At 42.5% G+C, this 21860-nt stretch overlaps 2 protein-coding genes across 2 annotated transcripts in view; one reads left to right on the top strand and one right to left on the bottom strand.

The window, feature by feature from the left end:
- Positions 1-14366, bottom strand: AMDHD1 (amidohydrolase domain containing 1). The gene is made up of 9 exons (XM_043441510.1): positions 14163-14366; positions 12287-12393; positions 10597-10661; positions 8403-8680; positions 6051-6276; positions 4132-4256; positions 2655-2748; positions 1699-1859; positions 1-594 (listed from the first exon to the last, which is right to left on the bottom strand). The coding sequence occupies exons 1-9, from the start codon at positions 14297-14299 to the stop codon at positions 507-509; spliced, it is 1281 nt and encodes a 426-aa protein (XP_043297445.1). The 5' UTR covers positions 14300-14366; the 3' UTR covers positions 1-506.
- A 128-nt stretch (positions 14367-14494) lies between these two features.
- Positions 14495-21860, top strand: part of CCDC38 (coiled-coil domain containing 38) — a 35804-nt gene continuing 28438 nt past the window's right edge. The window contains 2 exon segments of the mRNA XM_043440377.1: positions 14495-14632; positions 19545-19601. Coding sequence (XP_043296312.1) covers positions 14527-14632; positions 19545-19601 — 163 coding nt within the window. The 5' untranslated portion in view covers positions 14495-14526.

The following is a 21860-nucleotide window of genomic DNA, read 5'->3' as shown; positions in this document are numbered from 1 at the left end:
TAGTGATAGAAAGTATTTATTGAGAGCTATAAAATTTTTCAGACATTTGTAATTAATGTGAAGAATCAAAACTTAAAAACAATTTTAAAAAATTGTACTATTGGATTTGATCAAAATGCATCCATTACAAGAAGGTCCCTGTACTTGTGTATAAAATGACAAGTCTTGAACTCTGCCATGAAGTTCTATTGTAAGGGTTGAGAAGAAATTAGAAATAGAAGAACACCCTCCCCTCAGAGGACACTAATGAATTAATCTGCAGAATATTTATAACAAAACTTTGTGAAGTTAATGTTTGAGACTATCATCACAAGTTGTTTACCTGGTTATATGTCAATGTGCATATGTTAAAATAATTGAATCCCTTGGGTTTCTCAAGTGGATTAACAAAATATTGAAATATACTTAAATGACATCATTCTGCTAAACTACTAAGGTATTTTAACTCTTAACATAACTGTATTGACTTATACAGTCGAAGAGTCTCCTCTTTCCTTATAGATCTATCATTTTTTATAGATGACTTTTCCTTTAGCGATAACATAATCAATTAATTCATGATGGCCTCCAAACTGGTAAATCAAATGCTCCCATCTAGAAAGAAATCAAACATTAATGCATACAAGTCAAAATGATTACTTTGTCAGTAAATGCTAATTTCAAAATACATTCTCTAAAAATTTATTTATACTTAGTAGTTAATATTTGGGCTTTAAAAAAAATGACAGAGTACCATGATAATCAGTCTATGATAAATCAAGCATTGTTTAATGATATTAAATATCTGATCTTAAAATATTTGATTCAGTTAACTGATGCATAAATTGTAACATTAGCATTACTTTCCATGAGACAATAGCTTATGATCCCCTCAAGAGTAGAATTATGGAGCCACCCTCTTCTGTTGAACATGAGGACTTGCTAGGGTCCAGACACCATAGAATTCACAACTTTAAGATTTAGAACAATAAGACTCAAATTGTTACACTGGAGGTCCACGAGGCAGCAGACTGTGGGTGAAAAGTACAAAACCAGAGGCAGAATAACTGCAGCGAAGCTTTTGGCATGCAGTAGGAAGGAAAAGTCAGAGAGGTAATGAATTAGAACCAGGGCGACAAGCTAGAGCTGTGACCTGCAGGGCTCAGTGCAAGCAGCAAAGGTCAGCGCACAAGAAGAAAAACAAAACCCACGTCAAAGAGCAGCACAGGTCCAAGGTCCAGGCAAACAGAGCAGAGACCCAGAGATCTACGAAAGATGGAAGACAGACAAGAGACCAGAAAAGTTGGTCTACCCTGCAGTTTAGGACCTGGAGGGAGACTTTTTGCTTAGAAAAGGGGGACAATGAGAAGACCGGGTAGCTTCTCTGAGCTTACACAGAGCCTGACACGAATCATCAGTGGAAGGGGGTTTTAACCAAGTCTCCACATGACAGTGGACACACAATAGAATGGGGCTTCCTCAGTGGCTCAGACAGTAAAGAATCTGCCTGCAGTGCAGGAGACCTGGGTTTAACCCCTGATCAGGAAGATCCCCTGGAGAGGGAATGGTGACCCACGCCAGTGTTCTTGCCTGGAGAATCCCATGGACAGAGGAGTCTGGTGGGCTACAGTCCATGGGGTCGCAGAGAGTTGGACACGACTAAGCTACTAACACTTTTATTTTCATACAATAAAATGGCTTACTTGGGAGAACACTCACCTGGGTGAATTGATGATAATAAGATCTCCCTGCTTGCCAACTTCCAAAGATCCCTGTGTGTGGGATTTTCCCAGGGCATAAGCGGCATTGATGGTGGCAGCAGCCAAGGCCTCGGGCATGGACATTCTCATGTTCACACACGCCAGATGCATGACCACTGGCTAAGACGGGAAGAGAAAAGCATTGAAGAAAAGCAACTAGACAACTGCCACCTAGAACATTTCTCAACAAAGCACAACAAATAATGATAGATAAATGCCTAAGTAGAGCAGGGTGAATTAATATGAGAAAAATTTTAAATTTAAATGTAAAGATTCTTATGCTTTGGGAAAGATTTCTTTATTACAGGGATTGCTCACCCACCCACCCCATATGTATTTAATATTTATTTATTACTTTTCAAGGGTCTCCCCTAGTGGCTCAGTGGTACAGAATCCGCCTGCTAATGCAGGAGATGCGGGTTTGATCCCTGGGTCAGGAAGACCCCTGGAGGAGGAAATGGCAATGCACTCCAGTATTCTTGCCTGGAAAATTCCATGGACAGAGGAGCCTGGTGGGCTACAGTCCAGGGGGTTGCAGAAAGAGTTGAACGTGAGCACGAACACTACTTTTCAAGGTCACTTACTGTCATAGGAAGCTCACCTCCATATTTGCTTACTAAAACTTCTTTGAGATTATTCAGTTCTGAGGGGGAGAATAGGTTATTGTAAAACCACAATGCCCAAGGCTGCATCAAAGCATAATAGAGCCTTTTTCTCCTCTCCCTAAGCCTGGAGGCAATCAAGAGGCACAGAAATATGCAATTATACTGCTGTCTACACATTCTTTTTCTTGTTTCACCGGAAGATATTTTTAGATCTTTGATACATTTTACCAGTCAGTGAAATATTTTTAAATTATTTATATGCTTGGTAGAAGTTTCAGTCTGCTCAGAAATGCATGTTAAGAATAATTACCATTGAAAAACAATATGCATTAGGGTTAAAATCGCTGCCCAGGGCCACTATTACTCCTTCATCTAACATTTTCCTGGCTCGAGGTTGCTTCAGTCTAAGGAGAAGAGGGAAGAAAGATATCAGTCTCAAGAAGTGGAAATTTTGAAGAACATCTGAAGATGTTCAGAATTGAAGCAGATTTAAGATATCCCGGCAGGCCGCGGTTCACAGGGTCGCAGAGTCAGACACCACTTAGCAACTCAACAACAACAAGATATCCAGCTCCTCCACGTTCTGGAAGAAGAAACAGAAACTCAAGATTAAGTGATTAGTGGTGGGATCTGGCATCACCCCAGGATTCCTGATTTTTATCATCCGGCTTTTGAAATCACTTGGGTATGACTAACTTCTTTAATTGGGGATTATCATGACAATCACTACATTGAGACACTCTTGTGAAGAAAGAAAAGTATAACTGAAAATTGTTTTCAAACATAATAAATTTTTTAGAACTCCAAAATATAAACAACAAGGTTTAAATAATGCCTTTAAAGTTAACTTTCATTTTGCAATTTTAAAATTCACATCTCTCCCTCTCCTTTTTGGAAGGTGGGAGTCTCAAACATTTTTGTAGGTTCTTTAAAATTCATCTGAAGGTCCAAGAATCTAAGATGTACAATGTCTGTGCTTTTACTGGACTGGGTATTTCCCTGATCTCCTTGACCAAATACAATTCAGTCTTTAGGACATGGCTCAAAAGTTGAATCAAAGATGAACAAAGATGGACGCTAGTTAATATGGTGAGGACAGATTTCATTCAGTGACAACTATTGCAAAAGAGAAGAGTCCAGGGAGAACTGAACTTTGTTTTGTGCAGGGTAACTGGATGTTTTAAAAGGATGAACGGAGGCCTTCTCTGGTGTTTCAGTGGACGGGGGCCTGCCTGCCAATGCAGGGGAGAGCAGTCCCGGTCCTGGTCTGGCAAGACTTCACATGCTGTGGGACAGCCAAGCCTGTGCGTCACGACTTCCGGGCCGTGCTCTAGAGCCCTCAAGCCGCAATTACTGAGCCCATATGCTCCAAACACTGAAGCCCGGACACCTAGAGCCTGTGCTCTGCAACAAGAGGCCTCTCACTGCAACGAGAGGCCTGTGCACTGCAATGAAGAGCAGTCCCTGCTTACCACAGCTAGACAAAGACTCAATCCATGGAAGGCACACAGCCAGATCCCTGGGGAGATGCCACAAAATATACTTAGACATCTCCTCTTTCCTCTTACTTGTAGGATTTATGAGGATAATGGTCCCCACTTGCATCATCTTAGAAAGCAACTCATTCGGATTCAGAGTATTCCTAACATCTTATGTGTGCTTTTTAAAGTATGAAGCCTCTTTTCTAATTATAAAAGGGTGATGAAATAGTATTTGGGCACCTTGGAAGTCTGTGTCTTTATAGCTCGTACTTGCAGCTCCTGCGTGGAGGTGGAAAACAGCCTCACCTCAGCATGTAGGCCGTGGTGGGCAGGAGGACAGCAGAGCATCTGGCTGTTGCCATGGCAGCGATGCCTTCATCACTCACTTCTTCCAGGTGACTGACGGCCTGCGCTCCCAGTTCCGCCCCAAGCTAAGCAGAACGGACAGAGAAAGAGAGGTTTCACGCACGGCAACAACAAATCAATAAAGTGCCAGCATATGGTTTTTCCTACAACAATAAACAATACTCTATTATTGCCAACTACCTCTTGTGAGCACAAGCCTCCAAGTGGGTAAAGGGTTTATGGTGGACATTCATTTGAAAATTTAGCTAGCATGCTACTTCAAAAACTATTCCTACACACAAATGCTTACCAAGATCTTTAAACATTTGCTAGAAGAGAAAATTTTATGAATCTTATGAATCAGAATAAAACATTGAGCAAACCTGGTAGTGAAATCTGATTGTTATACATCATAAATTTACAAGAAAGGCACCTGGAATGCCATTGCCTCAGAGAAAACAGATGAGGTGAGAAAACAGACTTTAGGAGTGTGGAATCATTTGTGTAATCTGAAAATATCTTCTTTTTTCTGCCACACCTCACAGCTTTCGGGGTCTTAATTCCTGGGCCTAATCTGGGCCCCTGGCAGTGGACACGCAGCGTCTTACACATTGGACCACCAGGGAAGTCCCTAGATTATCTTCTTGAACTTGGCTTTCCTCCAGATGAAAAGTTTATGCTAGGTTGTTAGAAGACAACCAAGAAGAGGTAATGCTTGGATAAGAATGTATTAAAGTGGATTATTTCTCAACTTGACAAATTTTGACACATGCGCGCACGTGCACACACATGCGCAAAGTGCCCCAGGCTGAAAGATGACATGAGGAGCCTTCCAAGGCAAGAAGACTGATAGCTGGCGTTCCACTGTGAGCCAGGGAGGCTGCGATGCCCTCCCCAGGGCAGGGAAGAAGAGCCCCCAGCAGCATCTGGCTCAGGTAGACGAGCACTGGGATCGGGGCTCTGGGGGCTTGTGGGCAGCGCAGACGATGCTCCTCAAGGCAGGTTCCCTTTTGATCTTGGAATCATCCTCAACTTTCCCAAACTTGATTTGCTTATCCAGGGAATTATCAACTTCTATTGATTTAATTCACATTTAATTCACAGTCACTCTCTACAGCCCGAAGTATCTTGCTGACCACCCAGTTCTCATTCATTTAACAAATATTTCCTTTCTAAAGACCATTTGCACTCCAGGCACTGTGTTAACCTCCAGGAAATAAGGCTGGGTAAGGTCAGACATGACTGAGTGACTAAGCGTGTGCACACACACAGACACACACACACACAAGAAGACATGGGTGTGGTCCTCAGTGTGTTCATGTCCAGTAGGAATCACAGAGGAGATTTTAAACAGCGGAACAAGGACAGGGAGGGGCTATAACCCACTCTTAGAGAGGTTTGGGAAGGATCCCAGAGAGGTAGTCACTCAGATGAAACTTGGAGGGGATTTTGAATTTCTTCCAAGTATGAATAAATGAATCTGGGAAAGACTTCACAATTTGAAAATCATCCTGTCACTATTAAGGTATGCTCCACTAAAATTCGTCTGAATGCTGTCACAGAAAAACTCTAGAAGCTTCATGTGAAATTAAGAGACTGTGCTAGGGTGACTTCGAATGACAATCAAAATAGGTTGTGAATTTAGTAAATGAGATCACAAAGGTTTTTTTTTTTTTCTACTAGTGTCACCAGGAGGAGATAATAAAAGCAAATGATCAGCAAAAAAGAATTCCAAAGCTCAACCAGACCAACCCGCACATATTTCTAACAAATTTCCCCATCCTCTATCTTTTCAGAAGGTCATTCCTTCCTTTGAACAAACTCATTGAGTTTTCCACAGCACGAGTGTTGACAAAGGAAGAGCAAGAGAACAACCATACCTCAGCAGCCTTCATGGGGTGGAGTTCATCCCCATGGAAGTTAATCTGTAACCCTATATCTTTCCCACTTTGAAGAATTCTTCTGGTGGAATCAAGGTCAAAGACACCCTTTTCACAGAACACATCTATATTGTCAACGTGTATTTCCCCATTTCTGCCAAGTTCCTTCAGCCTTGGGAGGTGGTTTTTGATGATGTCATCAGCGGCCTCAGAAGCAGTTTTTCCTCTGAGAGAAGAAAAGGAGATCACCACAGGCAAGTTTAAAAAAAAAAAAAAATGTTGGAGAAAGTGGTCTTTGGTACTTGGAGAACTTAAGAAACTATAGATATGTGACCCTGAGCCTCAAAAAGGTAAAGAAAGAATCAAAGCTATATATAACTCAGGACTCTTAACAATTGGGACAAGCCTGCCTAACAGAGGTATTGACAAGACTTCTGTATACACTGGCCCTAGAGCCAGAGAGACAGATGGCTTACCCATTCTGGGATACTGGGGCTGCCTTTGGGAAAGTCAGCAAGGCCACCTGGCTGAAAACCTGAATCTTCTTGCCAAGGACACTTAGAGGACATGCTGGATGCTTCCCTGACACCCAACTGTGGGCCCCATACCTGGGTCCAGCTATCATCCTGACTTTTTCTTCCCCCACAGTTTCTAGAGGCTTCTGCCTAAGGAGTTCTGTCTCATCAGACGTAGGGGAAGAAGGAGACCCTGAAATTCTAAGATTCCTGGGTAGTTATATCTGAGAATGGGCTGGGCTTTTGGGTCAGAGAACCCCAGAGCTCCACCACTTGCAGGCTGTATAACTTTGGACACCTGATGCAGACGTCACGGGGCATCCTCTGGGCCTTTAACTGTGGGGATGAAGAGGAGAGCTCACAGGCTCACTGGCAGATGGAGAATTTTTCTGTAAAACATCAGCTGTGTGTCTGGCACACAGAAAACTCTCAGCAAAAACCGCCTGGGTGGGTAGACAGATGCGGACTATGAGGAGACAGGTACTTATATATGTTGTTTCTGTTTTTGAGACAACCATATAGGAAAGGTGTTATTTTGCTGATTTACAGATGAACAATTCATGTTCAGAAAAATTAATGATCAAAACTTAAAATCAACCAGTTGGATGGAGCTTAGCTAGATTCAAACCCAGGTCTGAGGTCTCTCCAAAGTTTGAGACTTTTCTACCATGTCACATTGTCTTTCCAACTGAAAAAAATGATGAAAAACAGACTATCATAGATAGGATATCCCAGCAGTCTGAGTGCAGTTTCAAGTCTTAATAATTTCAGAAGTATAAATGGTAAATACATACAACAAACATCACTGTAAATATTCAGTGTTTATGTTTCTTCCCACTTAATTCATTTTGTAAATTTTTCACAATAATTTTCAATGTTAATTTTTTTGGTTCCTCTGATTGAGGATGGTAAACAAATATTAACATTAAAATGTCTATTTTTCAAAGTTCACAAAACTAAATAAGTGTGAAAAATTGAATTAAACCTGAAATGATTTAATTATTAATTTTAAATATTATTTAATTAAATGGGCTATTTAAATAATCAAACCATTTTTGTAAGCCTGTGGCATTTATTCTCTAAGTTACTACAACTTAAAACTTCTTAGGCAACACCCTATGAGCTTTGTAGTCTGGATCTCTTTTGGATCTTTTGGTTCTGGAACTGTGGGCCTTCTGATGTAGTGATTCCAGGACAGACAAGATGCAGGGACAGAAGGGTAGAGAATTCTCTATGGCAAATCCACAGGGGAGAAGCTTTTTAGATCAAGAGAAAAGCTGAAAAACACATTTACAATAAAACAAAAGTGTTTGCTGCTAAACAAGCAAACAGATGAACAGAAACAAAAACCAGCTGAGTCATCTTGATGTCAAGACTTGCTCCACCTCTACAGGGTGTTATATAAAAGGTGCCTCTGTGATCACTGTCATGGGAAACTACTTAAATGAGCATCTGTCATTTTAAAAATGCTGCGATTCATGGGGTCGCAAAGAGTTGGACATGACTGAGCGACTGAACTGAACTGAACTGATCAGGGCAATTTCTTTTTGCTGACCAAAAAAAAAAAGTTGTGAACATCTCTTTTTCCTTCACCATGAAGAGACTTGCAAATGGGTGGGTCTGATGGAGACCACCTGTCTAAAACCATGCGTGTGAGATGACTGACCTTTAGAATCAGAACACCTTTCCAAAGGTTCTACTGGTTCCTCTGCAAGAGCCCAAGTGCTGGTGCCCCTTAGGCCCCTGGAGAACACAGCCCCCACTCAGAAGCCCCCACATGACCCCTTCTGGTTTTTAACTGCCCGAGTTAAACCCCGGTCCCTTCTGTTGAGGTTACTTTGGCACAGAGTGGGCTCCGCAGTAAGTGACCGAGATGCCGATGTCCAAGTCCCGCCGGGCACGCTCAATCACCCGCAGCATCTTGAGCTCTGTCTCCAGGCTGAGGCCGTATCCACTCTTGCACTCCACCAGCGTGGTCCCTGCCCGCATCATGCACCCAAGCCGCTGCTGGAAGGAGCTATACAGCTCCTCTTCAGAGGCCTGGCGGGTGCGCTCCACCGTGAAGTTGATCCCTCCTCCAGCCCGATGGATGTCCATGTATGTGGCTCCTGCCAACTGAACACACGGGGTCACCCTTAGGTCTGGAAAATGAAGGGAGGCTGCAGGCAGGTCTGCAGAACCTATGTCCAGGGATGATATTCAACATGATTGACAACTGGTATGACGTAGGCACCATAGCCAATCAGAAAGGATGCTGGGACACACAATTCTAGAACTCCCTACTCTGCCAGGGTGGTGGGGAGTTGTGGGAGTCAGAGGTATGCCAGGAAGGGACCAGGGTGGCAGAGATGGGAGACGTGGTAGGGACCTGGGGTCTCAGGGTAGCGACAATTTACCAACAGGTACAAAAGTATTTTAACAATCCAGTTAGTCCCAGTGTATACCAGCTGATCTCAGCACCTATGAGAAAGTGAAGCTTAGGCGATTAGGGGATCCCGCTGTCGTTACCTGAGTCTCCACCAACAGACCCAGAGCATTTGCACCCCTCGGTATTTGGCCACCTAGAGTTTCAGGCCTGACCTCTGTCACTCAAGAAAAAAAAAGGCTCTTCTGAGATCCTGCTGTTACTCTGAGCTGCAAGGAAGGTGGTGTAAAATGTGCCATCCTGGGGCCCCCATTGCCAAACCCTTTCCTTTGATCTTAATTCTGTCCCATTCAAGGTATTGCAAACTAGAGCTTTTAAGGAAAGTTTCAATGGTTTGATAATAAATGATCTTCAAGGATTTCATGTTCACAAAAAGCTGGTGGGCTCAGTCCTTTCTGCATCAGATAATTAGAGAACTGGGCTGCAAACCTCTACATTTTTGGCTCTGAAATTCAGTGGTTTAATAAAGTCTTAAAAAAAACAACTCTAGCTTGTTGAGAAAGATAGACAATACTTGAATAAATTTTTTTTCTTTTTCTTAAATCATCCAATTTGGCTGTTAGGATACACAGTTTTTGAAAACACAGTGTGAAGAAAAAATATGAAGGAAACTCAATCTGAAAAGGCTACATACTGTAGGATTCCAACCATATGACATTCTGGAAAAAGCAAAACTATGGCAACAGTAGAAAGGTCAGCAGTTACTAGTTTTTAGGAGGAGAGAATAGGGAGAGCACAGAGGATTTGGGGGGGGGGGCAGTAAAATTACCCTGTATGATATTACAGTAGTGGAGGCAGTCAGCAGACATTTCCTCAAACCCAGAGAATGCACAACAGCAAGGGTCAACAGTAACAAGAACTGTGGACTATCGGTGATAATAATGTGTCACTGTAGGTTCATCCATGCTGACAAATGTACATCTCGGGTCAGGGATGTTGAAAATGGAAAAGGCTATGCTTTGGACAGAAGTTGGGGGCCAGTGGTATATGGGAAATCTTGGAACCTTTCACACAATTGTGCTGTGAACCTAAACTGCTCTAAAAAGGTCTACTAAAAACAAGCAAATAAACAGTGTGAAAGTGGCTCAAACCAGGGATGTGAGGGTTGACTGTGGCTAATTAATGCCTGATAAAAGACTATAATTTATGTTTCTTAATGTCTCATTTTTCTGTAGGAACAATATAAAGCTTATTTTATTTTGTGATTAATAATATATTTTTCCAACTTTGACCCCAGTGAGTGGTGATTTTCAAACTGCTTCCTGGAGTCCCTTTAAAGGCTACCAGGGAATGGAATGGGGGAAAAGAGGGGAAATTAGTGAGCAAACCAGGTAAAACTCTATTTTAACAGGAGCATTTGGCAGCTAAAATATCTTGAAAACTATTATACTTCAAACTATTGACAGCCCTGTGCATAAAGATTTGGCACCAAGTCATAAATTAGTTAACTTTGTAGTAACTTAGCTCCATAGTCAAAGCTAGTAAAAAATATCCATTAAATAGACACATAGACATTTGTTGTAAAGTCTAACAGCCTACAAACTCTAGAAGAAGTTTTGTGTATATTTGTGCTTTATTTTGATTTGCCATTGTCTGCTGCAATTACCTTCATTGCAAACTCGTGAACTCTTTCTCCAGCCCACACTGGATGTGTGTGTGCATCCACTAAACCTGTAATCAATAAATCACATCATGTTTACAGTTATGAAATCAAAAGCACTTGGACAGTAGACAGACTCTAATATGGTTCTCGGGAAAGCATGACGGTGATACCCATCTTGGAGGACGGTGGAGGGGGAAGAAGGCGTCTGCGTGGTTCCAAGAAGACTCTCCATGGTTGGTCTAGAAGGCTCTAATGGAAGACTGAATCAGCATGATGAAAACATCCTTCAAAGAAACACAGCTCCTTTTGCCCAATAAATCCATGCTCTCCAAACAAGAATTTAGAACAGAATGTCAAACCTACTAGTTGAGCAAACCCAAGGACTCTATCACCAAAGAATAATCTAGGTGTGAAAAAGAACAATACAATCCCTACCCTCCACTTTGAGAAGTCAAAATATGAAATTATAAAGATAAGTCTTTCTTCAAGAAAGAAATATGTTTTAATTAAAGAGAAACCTTAAAGCAACCACTTGGAACTTTTGTTTATGCAGGTACAATTTGGTAAACTGTGTCTTTCCAGAGCATTTAAAGTAACTATGGTTAAAGTAACATTTAAAGTAAAAATGGTTCATTAGTGGCTTTGATTAGAGTAAAACCAAAAGTCCCTATTTGGATTGCTTTCTCTACCACATTCTGCTCTTTCTCCTCAGATTTCACCCTGACTTTCTCTCCTGACCCCCAAGAGCCAGACAGTAGAAGTTCTCTCATGTATACAGAGTACACATTTTTAAAGTATAAACCCTAGCCTCAATGTCTGCACAAAACTCAAAATTGGTGTGAACTTTGTTTCAGATGATTACATAATAGCCATGTTGGAGAAAAGTGTTAGTGCTCAGTCGTGTCTGACTCTTTGTGACCCCATGGACTGTAGCCCACCAGGCTCCTCTGTCCATGGGATTTTCTAGGCAAGAATACTGGAGTGGTTTGCCATCTCCTTTTCCAGGGGATCTTCCCAACCCAGGGATCCAACTGGGTTTCCTGTATTGCAGGCAGATTCTTTACCACCTGAGCCACCAGGGAAACTGTAAAACATGGATAATTTAGGATATGGTGGCTAATAAACTGATTCTGTTGTCAATCACTAAAGATAAAAATGAACTTTGGTGAAATCTCTAGGGTTCTTTGGCTTATGCTTTTTCTGCCTGGAGATGGGCCCTTTGTCTCATACTCTATACAAATTTAGAGTCTATTCTAGAATTAGAGAGAGCAGCTTGCCCTATTTGCCTCCCCTGTGCAATGGATTAATAAAATTCTTTGGACAGCTTTTGAACCCCAAACCCAAACCCAACACAGCTGGTTTCTTTTCAGCATGTGAGTGGAAAGAAGTGGAGTGAATGAGTGCATTTGATTCCAGCTGGTCCTTTACCTGTTTAGAGATCTTGGGTAAGATATTTCACACATAAACGTCAGTGTTCTAATCTATGATGTGTAGACAATGATACTTACAAGGCAGTTCAGTGTCATTCAACAAGAAAATGTGTCTGTAAAGCAGTTAGACATTTACTAGTAGGAATTCAATAAATGGCAGATATTATATTTTCATATATTGTGAGACCTTATTTAAAACAAGCTACTACTATTCCTCTTTATTAAAACTGCTTTCAGGCCTTTATTGCAAAAGAGGTTAATACCTGGCAAGATGCATTTCCCAGAACAGTCAATTCTTTCTTCAAATGTTTCTTCTGAAAACTGTTTTTGGATAGCATCAGCAGGACCAATGGCTTTTATGAACCCATCTCTGAAGAAAAATCAAGAAATTATCACTAAATTTGGAGGAAATATTGTGAAAAATTTGACCAATGATTTTAACTATAAAATGATTACCAGTAAGTATAATGAACTTACTTTCAGTCAGTCAATATTTATTGTATTTCCTTCTTAAGCTTTTGTCTTTGGAAATTGACTCTAGCCACACGCAAGGCAAAAAGTCATGTGTGGCAGAGATTGCTAGTTGTTCCCCAGGATCAATGTTTCCTTTTCCCACAGTGCTAGATTCCTAAATTTTAGCTGAAGTCTTGACCACCCAGAGTAAAGACTTCATTTCCAAGTCTCCCATCAGCCAGGTGAGGCCACGTGACTAAGTTCTAGCCAGTAGGAGTTTCTTCTCTTCCTTCCTACCGGCTGGAATGGAGACACCATAATGGGAGAAGGCACAGGCGTCTTGGACGATGGAGTGACTGTGAGGAAGAGTGGAGTGCTCAGCTGAGCAGAGGGTAGGAGTCTAGATCCTTGGAACTCCGTGGAATATGGCTATCAATTGACCCTAGGTTCCTATATCCATGCAATTCTTGTTAAGTGATTTTAACAAATTTTTGACCATAACACTGGGAATATTTTTATTCCTCTGTTAATTAAACACACAGAGAGTCCCTAAAAACTGGGCTCTTACACAACCCTAAGCAGCCTCAGATAAGGGATGAAACTCGTGTAATTTCAGCGTCACTGGCTCTTCAATTCAGATGGGAATCCAACCCCCAGGCCCACTCCAAGTCTGCCTTCCAAGCTTCTGCTGTTCTTTTTTTTTTTTTTTTTTCTCTGCTGTTCTTTTACTCTCAGAAGGTTAAATGAAAATAACTGAAAAATGTCCTCTCTTTCTGGTGGCTGAATTTTAATTTTCTATCACCCCAAACCATTACCACATAAAGGGCTTCTGTGGGTTTCAAGTTCTGGCGTACAGTAGAAGTAGGTGGGAGATACGCTTTGTAAAAATTCCGATCTCAAAACTTCACCCACAGAGATCCTGATTCAAAAGACCTGAAGATAGGTGCGGAGCGGGTGGCGGGGACTGGACGAAAGTAATCAAAATGTACAAACTTCCAGTTATAAGATACATAAGTACTAGGGATGTAATGTATAGCACGATAAATATAATGAACACTGCTACATGTTATACATTAAGTTGTTAAGAGAGTAAGTCCTAAGAGTTCTGGTCACAAAGAAAACATTTTTTTTTCTTTCTATTTCTTTGTATGAAAGGATGGATGCTCACTATACTTGCTGGTAATCATTTCATGATGTATGTAAGTTAATTCATTATGCTGTTCACCTTAAATCTATACAGTGCTGTATGCCAATTACATCTCAATAAAACTTGTTGGGGGGAGATCTGGGAATACGGAGGTGGGGAGGGATCAGAAATCTGTCTTAAAAAAACAAACAAACAACTCAGGCCATCTGAGGCAGGTGGCCCCTGTCCACACTTCAGGAAGCATTGGAGAGAACCCCTACCCTTTCTGATCGCCGCAATCGTATTTTATCAGCAGAGGCGCGATCCTGATGCGGCTCAGTGGGTTGTGCAGCTTGAGAGTGTTTTTCTTTTCCAAGTGAATGACAACCCAAAGCGGCCAAACACGTTAGCAATAGGCGCCTGAAAGGCAGGCGTACAACCATCTCCCCGGGAAGCCTGTTACCTCCTTTCCCTCCACAGTGCACAAGTTATAGAAAGAGCACTTGGCAGACTGGTCCCCGCAGCAAGCGGCCCACGGCCCAGACGGCGCGGCCACTTACGTGCCCACCACCAGGCTGGCGCCCTCCAGCACCTCCAGGCTGCGCAGCGCGTCCCCGGCCAGGAAGCGCTCGCCGCGGGCGCACACCAGCACCACTTGCCGCGCGTTCTCTAGCAGGAGGCGGTGGCCGCCGGCCATGTCGCCGTGCTCCGCGGGTCTGGCGGAGGCTGCGGGGCCGGCGCCTAGCGCGGCAGGCGGAGGAGCGGGCAGGCCGGCGGGGGCGTGGCCCGCGGCCCGGGGGGCGGCGCGGGGCGGGGCTGCCAGCCTGGGAGTTTCCCGACTGCGGGGATGCGGGCCTCCCCTCCACCAGCGCCAGGGCGGTGAGAGGACGACGGCAGGAACGCTGATTAGTAATAAACGTTATAATGGCCTCTCCTCTTTGCCGGTCACTTTGTCACTTTCTGGGTAAATGCGGCAGGAATCACTGTCCCTACTTCACAGACTGCAGCTCAGCGGTGGGAAGAGAGAAAGGTGGGCCACGAGGATGGCGTGACCCGGCGGGAGGGCGTCGCCGAGGACTCGGGTACCCCAGAGGAGCTGAAATGGGGAGATGGGGGAAGAACCTGGAGGGAGCCCCGGGAGGGGACGGAGTGGGGAGACACCTCTGCCCAGGGGCCTGGAGCGGCGCCTGGGGCGCACGGGCCACAGCAGAGGGAGCGGGGGTCGGTGGCGGGGCGTTGCGGGTGGAGTCGCCCCGGGTCCGCGCGGCCGCGAGCGCGGTGACGGTGCCTCCCGCCTTTCGGTTGGCCAGCCGCACTCCCATCCCCTACTACCGGAGTGGGGGCGGATCGAGCCCAGACTGAAGAATCGATTGGCGCCTTCACCCAGCTTCCCCTAACCCCTTCCTGAAGGATAGGTTGGAAACGCTCCCGGATCCCAACTTGTTGAGGTAAAACTGGTTTCAGCTTGATGTTCCCCATCCCAACTGTATACAGCGGGGCCTGCCCTCAATTAGCCACCAAGATTGGAGACCACCGCAAGTGTAAGGAGACTTCCCTGGTGGCTCAGAGGATAAAGCGTCTGCCTACCATGCGGGAGACCCGGGTTCAATCCCTGTGAGGAAGATCCCTAGAGCAGGAAATGGCAACACACTCCGGTATTCTTGCCTGGAAAACCCCATGGACAGAGGAGCCTGGTGGGCTACAGTCCATGGGGTCGCAGAGTCGGACACCACTGAGCGACTTCACTTTCTTTCACTTTCAAGTATAAGGAAGATGGTCTGTAATTCTTAGCCACATCTCTTCCTGCCTGTCAGTTGCTGTGAATACACTGGCAGGCACAGGATTTTGAGCCTTCTAAATATTTCATTTTGTTTATACACTTATTAGAAGCTCTCTGTTAGGCCTTGTAGGACATTCAAAGATAGGAAGGCCCTTTTTCTTCCTAGCAAAGACTTTACAGTCAAAAGGAAGACACTTAATAGATGCAAATAACATATGATCAAAGAAAGCTGAGCCTGGCAAAACCACAAAATATAAAAGTCAATTTTGTGTCATTATAAAGCCATTTGTAACAAAGAACAGAAAACAAGAACTCCTTTAAATGAACACAATAAATAAGAATATAGTTAAGCTTCATATTATGGCCATAAAAAGAGATCAGTCAGGTAAGAAAGAGAAGGGGAAAATGGGAAAGAATTAAATAGATAATGTAAATAAGAGACACTAAAGAAGAAAAAAAAAATCTATAGATTACCCACAGCTCAGACACACAATCACAAACAGAGGTGTCTTTCACAGTTTTAAAAAGAAAAGTATTAAAAAAAAAAGTATAATATATGCAGAGAAATAATAGAAGTAGAAACAGTGGAAAATAGAGACACATAAAGTCACTAATTTATAGAGAAATGTTAACATTTGTTTATAAAATTTCTGCTAAATCAGTTACATTTTGCATTTATAGGCATATTTGCAGATATATGCAATTCTAGGTATAAAGGATGGGATGAAATTATAGGAACATAGAAGCCTGTGGGGTTTGATAAACTAGTCTTCATCCCACTTTTGTTACTTATGAACTGTTTGACCTTGGGGGTTTGCTTAATTTCCCTAAGCCTCCATTTTCTCACCTATATCATGGGGATGATTGTTTTACTTTATGGACTTACCTGAGCTTTAAATAAGATGGTGTGTAAATCACTTAGCCCAGTGCTTAGCTCTAAAGAAGTAATACTATTATTACTGATTATTACTGTCAGTTTATTTTAATCCTGTTATTTGTCTTGCTGGTCAGTTAAGTTAAACATTTGATTTCAACTGATAGTCCTTCAAAGCATATACCATGTATTTAAAGCTTACAAGTTCTTTGTAAGTCTAAAAGAAGTTGTCCTTTTTCTTCATGAAGATTTTATCTGTGGGTGAACTGAGTGTATTTGATTACAGTCCACACAGACAACATTGCTAAAAAAGCCCCTGCAAACAAGTCTGCAGAAGTAAGAAGGTTAAGAGCAGACTTCTTTCCTCCAGCCATTGTTCGGTAATTACAGAGGGGTGAAGAGAGCACATTTAGCCTCTGGAATGACCAGCATCTGCAGCTCTTTGATTTACAAAGTCCTTGTCACACCACGGGACTTACGTTGGCTGGTGTCTTTCACCTACTCTTCCTTCTCCTGGACCTGCAATTATTTCTTCAGTTTGTAAAAGGTACAGTCAGAAATGTCAACAGAAGAGTCCATACAGAAGAGCTAGTTTGACGCCAGTGGGGACTTTAAGGTCAAGCTGAAGGTAATTTCCTCATCACCATGCTCTGCTTCTGACCTAATCGAGAGAGGCAGGTCAGGGAGCAGGCCAAGGACGTAGTGGCTCCCAGCTTTCTGGTAAATAAAAAAAGATTGCTTGCACTGGTCTCTCCACACCATCCAAGGACACAGTTCACAGCCCTCTCTCTGAGTATTTGTCCAAGTGGGAGGGAAGGGGGTGGGGAAAAGTTGAAAGGCATTGGGTCTGAGAGAACCTGTCTAAATCTTCGTTTGCATTTCGGAGACAAAGATTTCTATATACTGATGAAAGAATCTGCAAATCCACTTCCACTGAATTATAAAGAGAATTGTTGAGAAAACCAAACACAAACTGCTTCAAATAACATCTGCTAGATACTGTTATTGGGAATTCATTTAAAGTTGCTCTAGGACTGTAGGTTTAGATATTATTATGTATAACCCCGTTCCTCTTTCTCTACTTCCACAAAGCTTGGAATATTAAGAATCTGTGCTAAAGTGGGTCTCTCTGCGACTCTGTGGGCTGTAGCCCACCAGGCTTCTCTGTCCACGTGTTTCTCTAGGCAAGAATACTGGAGTAGATTGCCATGTTCTCCTTCAGGGGATATTCCCAACCCAGGGATCAAACCTGCATCTCTTATGTCTCCTGCATTGGCAGGTGGGTTCTTTACCAGTAGTGCCATTTGGGAAACCCAATAAGGTGGGTCAGATTCCCCAAATTTGTATCAATATTTGTGGTCTACTCCTCTCAAACAACCTGGTTTCAAGAACTTTAATTCAGGGTTTCTTATGAAAGGGGTTGTCAGTTACCCCTCCTCTTCTTTCCAAGTACTGTGGTGGTTCATAAGACAGAGTGGACCAGAAAGAAGACAGATCTGGATATCTATTTTGAAGAAAGTATAAGCAATTGTTTCCCTATCCGTCTATCATGAGTAAGCACTTTGCATACATTATCTGTGTTTGGAAATTACAACAAGGCTGTAAGGCTGAAAGAAAATTAGTATCCATACTTGGAAGAAGCAGTTTAGATGTGCTGAGTTTCATCGGGTAGGCCTAAGAGAGAGAGCCGAGAAGAGTCAGAAACAAGATTCAAACATGCCTGTCCCCAAAGGCTAGGGTCTTTCCACAGTGGCATTCATGGTACCCTATGACGACATGCATCAAAGGACCTGACTGTCTTTTATATTATGCAGTGACCATATGTGATTGCATAATGTTAGAAGAATGCAAGAATTAATTAAACCAACCAGCATGGTGTTCACTTGGAAGAATAGTATATATTTATATTAGTGTATTTATATTTATATTAGTCCCCTTAGAGGTCTAATAGATATCTCAAATTTATCATATTCCAAACTGAACCTTTGTTCTTCCCAACCTCCCTTTTCCCCACAGTCTTCTCTGTCTCCATTGATGGCAATTTCATCCTTTAATTCCTGGGCTCTTTATCTCATACCCCATATTCAAACCATCACCCAGTCCTATAGTCTCTACTTTCCAAATATATCACCACTTCCACTACTATCCCAAGAGACCCCGTAAGCTCTTGCCTCTCAATAGCTGTAGCATCCCAACAGATCTCCCTACCTGACCCTCAGCCTCTTCTGTAGCCTATTCTCAGCTCAGCACTCAGAGTGATTCATTTTATGATCTTTATTCCACTTAGTAAATGACCTACAGGGTCTTGTTGTCTCTTTGACCTTGGCTGTCACTCTCCCCTTTATTCACTGGTTAAGCTCCACTAGTCTCTTGCTGTTTTCAAGCACACCAAGTATCTTCCATTCTTAGAGTATTTTCTCCATGAGCTTACACCTATATGACCCTTACTATGCTTCTGATGCTGTCCAAAGGGCAAGACATATGCTAACTCCTATAACAATTTCAGGAGATAGGTGCTATTCTTACCATCCCTTTTGAAAGATGGGGAAATGGAAGGGTAAGGGTGAAGAAGCATAATGAGAGTCCAGGCTCTTAATCACAAGCCCATGTTTCCTCTAAAAATGATGGCTTGCAATCAAACATTACCATTTTCAGTCCCTGGTTTTCCAACTCTCTTTTTCTTCCATTGGAAGTGGGATTGTACATGTATTTTAGATGTGAATTTGCAGGCATCTGCTATGCAATCTGACAACATTTTCCCTCTCATTTGGGAGTGCTGTGCGCAGTTGCTCGGTCGTGTACAGCTCTTTGCAACCCCATGGACTGTAGCCCGCCAGGCTCTTCTGTCCATGGGATTCTCCAGGCAAGAATACTGGAGTGGGTTGCCATGCCCTCCTCCAGGGGATCTTCCTGACCCAGGGATTGAACCTAGGTCTCCCACACGGCAGGCGGATTCTTTACCATCTAAGCCACCAGGGAAGCCCCTTAGTCATCCTGCTATTTCCATTTTGTACAACAAAAACCATTCACTGACTTTGACTTATTTTCCCTGGTTAGTATATCATATTGGTTTAGTTTGAAAACTTTACAATCCCTTTCTAAGAATAGCTGGTTCTCTTCTTCTCCCTTATGTTCATCATCAGCCCTTCATTGATCAATAGAGGGATTAATACCTATGAAAATACAGAGGTAGAACAACTTCTAGAGACTATTGATTCCCTTTACATGTGCTATGTATTATGTAATGCTTATAGAGTTTTTAAAATATATTTCCTTTTCTTTGGACAGGGCCAAGACACAAAATGTCATCCCAGTTTTTGTCAGTGTCACCAGTGACTCCTGCAGGTAAAGAAGAAATCAATTACTGGGCTCTTGCTTTGTGGCTAGTTACAGTTAGTCTCCATGATGGACTGGGCGATAAGAAAAGGAGAACACTGTATGGCTGCATGATAAGATCAGACTTAGTCTCTCTATGTAAAGAGTTTATGAACTCCCTACTGAGAAAGTTCCCTTCTATTTTTTAATACTGAAAACAAATCTTCAAATCAGAGGGGCATTAAGTTATCACAGTTAGCTACATTCTTAGAGTCCTTCATGATATAAAATAATTAGCTCAATTATTCATCATAATAAAGGACACAAAAACTACCCTTTATCAAAATCTGTCTTCTCCTTTCTTTTATCATCCTTTATCTCTTCATTTTTCCGCTTCTTTACAAATGGACAAGGAATTTGTATTGGTCTGTATACAAGAATAACCATTTATCACTTATAAATTTGACAAAGATTTAAAAATTGGACAACACCAAGAATGCGTTGTGGATAACAGGTGCTCTAGAGGCATTCTCTTTGAAAAAAACGTAGCCCTATCTGTGTTTAGAATTAAAAGGTTTAAGCTGGACTTGACGGAAAATATAAAACCGCAGTGGCTTAAACATGGCAGACGTTTATTTCTCTCTTAAGTAACAAACTCTGGAGAGAAGCTTTCCACGGCTCCTATGAAAGCTCACATCAGGGGCCCAGGCTTTTAGCTTGTTGCTGGTCTGTGTTCTTTATCCAGGATGGCTGCTTCCATACCAGCGATAACACCCATATTCCTCCCAGCAAGGGGGAGAGTAAGGAAGGGAGGTACACACTCCTTCTTTTCAGGACACTTCCTAGAAGCTTCCCTCACCACTTCTCCTGACATCCCCTTGGCCAGAACTTATTTACATGGCTATATCTAGCTCCAAGGGAGGTTGAGACATATAGTCTTAACTCTGGGGGCCCGTGTGCCAAGTTACAGTTGAAGGTCCTTCTTTCTTAGAATAATGGAGAATGGGTATCAGAGAACCATTAGTAGCCTCTGCTCCACTATCAAACTTTAAAAAGCATTTAAATAGGACCATATTGTAAATTTCTTCTACAGATACATTTGAACAAGTGATTAAAGATATGCATATAAGAATATTCAGTGCAGCATTATTTATAATAGCAAAAGACTGGGATCGACCATCATGTCCATTGATATGGGATTTGTTATATTAAGTACAATACATCCAAAGAATTGACTACTAGATAGCTTTTTTTTAAATGAGCTAAATATATATGTGTTGATATAGAAAGAACTTCTAAGATATTGCTAACTGATAAAGCCAAGATGCAGAATAATAGAATAGTATGTATTAGATGATCCCTCCTTTCTTAAAAGTTTTGTATTACTTTGTCAAGAACTATGAGGGATCTAAGATGTTCCCCTATTTACAAACTAATAAGTTTGCTTTCCACAGTTGCTTGGATACAAAACTCTTGGGTCACAGTGAAAGGATTTTTTCATTAACAGAGCAATGAACAGCATCTTTGGGACCAGTTTCCTGAGCCCATGACCTGCTTATAAATTAATAAAATTACATATTAATAACATTATATGACCCTCTGAACCCACCAGAACCCACGAAAGTTAGGATCTTGACAATACTTTGCACCCCATACCTTATCTTCCCTCACCTGGGGCAGCCATCAAGCCTATTGCCTACTCTCATCCACACTCCATCTCCAAGCCCAGCTGCCTGGACCCACCTCAACTGTCTCTGCTCATTTATTACAAACCTAAAATTTCATGTTCTTCTTTGACATCTTGGAGCCTCAGCGGCCTCTAAAGGCTTAACCATAAGTCCTCCTGCTCTTGGCAGATTTGGCATCCACCAAATGGAAAGTGTTCCCCATGAAGCTAATTCCTCTATCAGCAGGACCAGCTACGCTCCATAGCTCTTCAACATAATGGGTTTCACTTTCCTGCCAGCCTGTGAAACTATTCAGACAAGTCAGTCACGTCCTCCTGTAGGAACAGAGGTCATTCAACCCTCTTGTTGTGACAGAGCTTGCCTCCTGCTGCTCCTTCTGGTCCGCTGCTCCTGAGTGCGCGTGTGATGTGGTATGGCCCTGCGTGGCCCATGGCATCCTCCCACACTGGGGTGTATGTGACTGATTAAATTGCTGCCAGTCTCATCAGTCCAGTGTTGTCTGTTCATCTACCTTGTACTGCTTGGGGCAGCTGCTCCTCCCTCTTTCCCTGGGAATCAGAGGAACTGTGGCTCCTGCCCCCGTGATCCAGGCCCTACATCC

This window comes from Cervus canadensis, chromosome 21 (assembly GCF_019320065.1).
Source record: "Cervus canadensis isolate Bull #8, Minnesota chromosome 21, ASM1932006v1, whole genome shotgun sequence".
NCBI lineage: Eukaryota > Metazoa > Chordata > Mammalia > Artiodactyla > Cervidae > Cervus > Cervus canadensis.
Note: the sequence above shows the minus strand (reverse complement) of the source record. Positions and strands in the feature narration are given on the sequence as shown.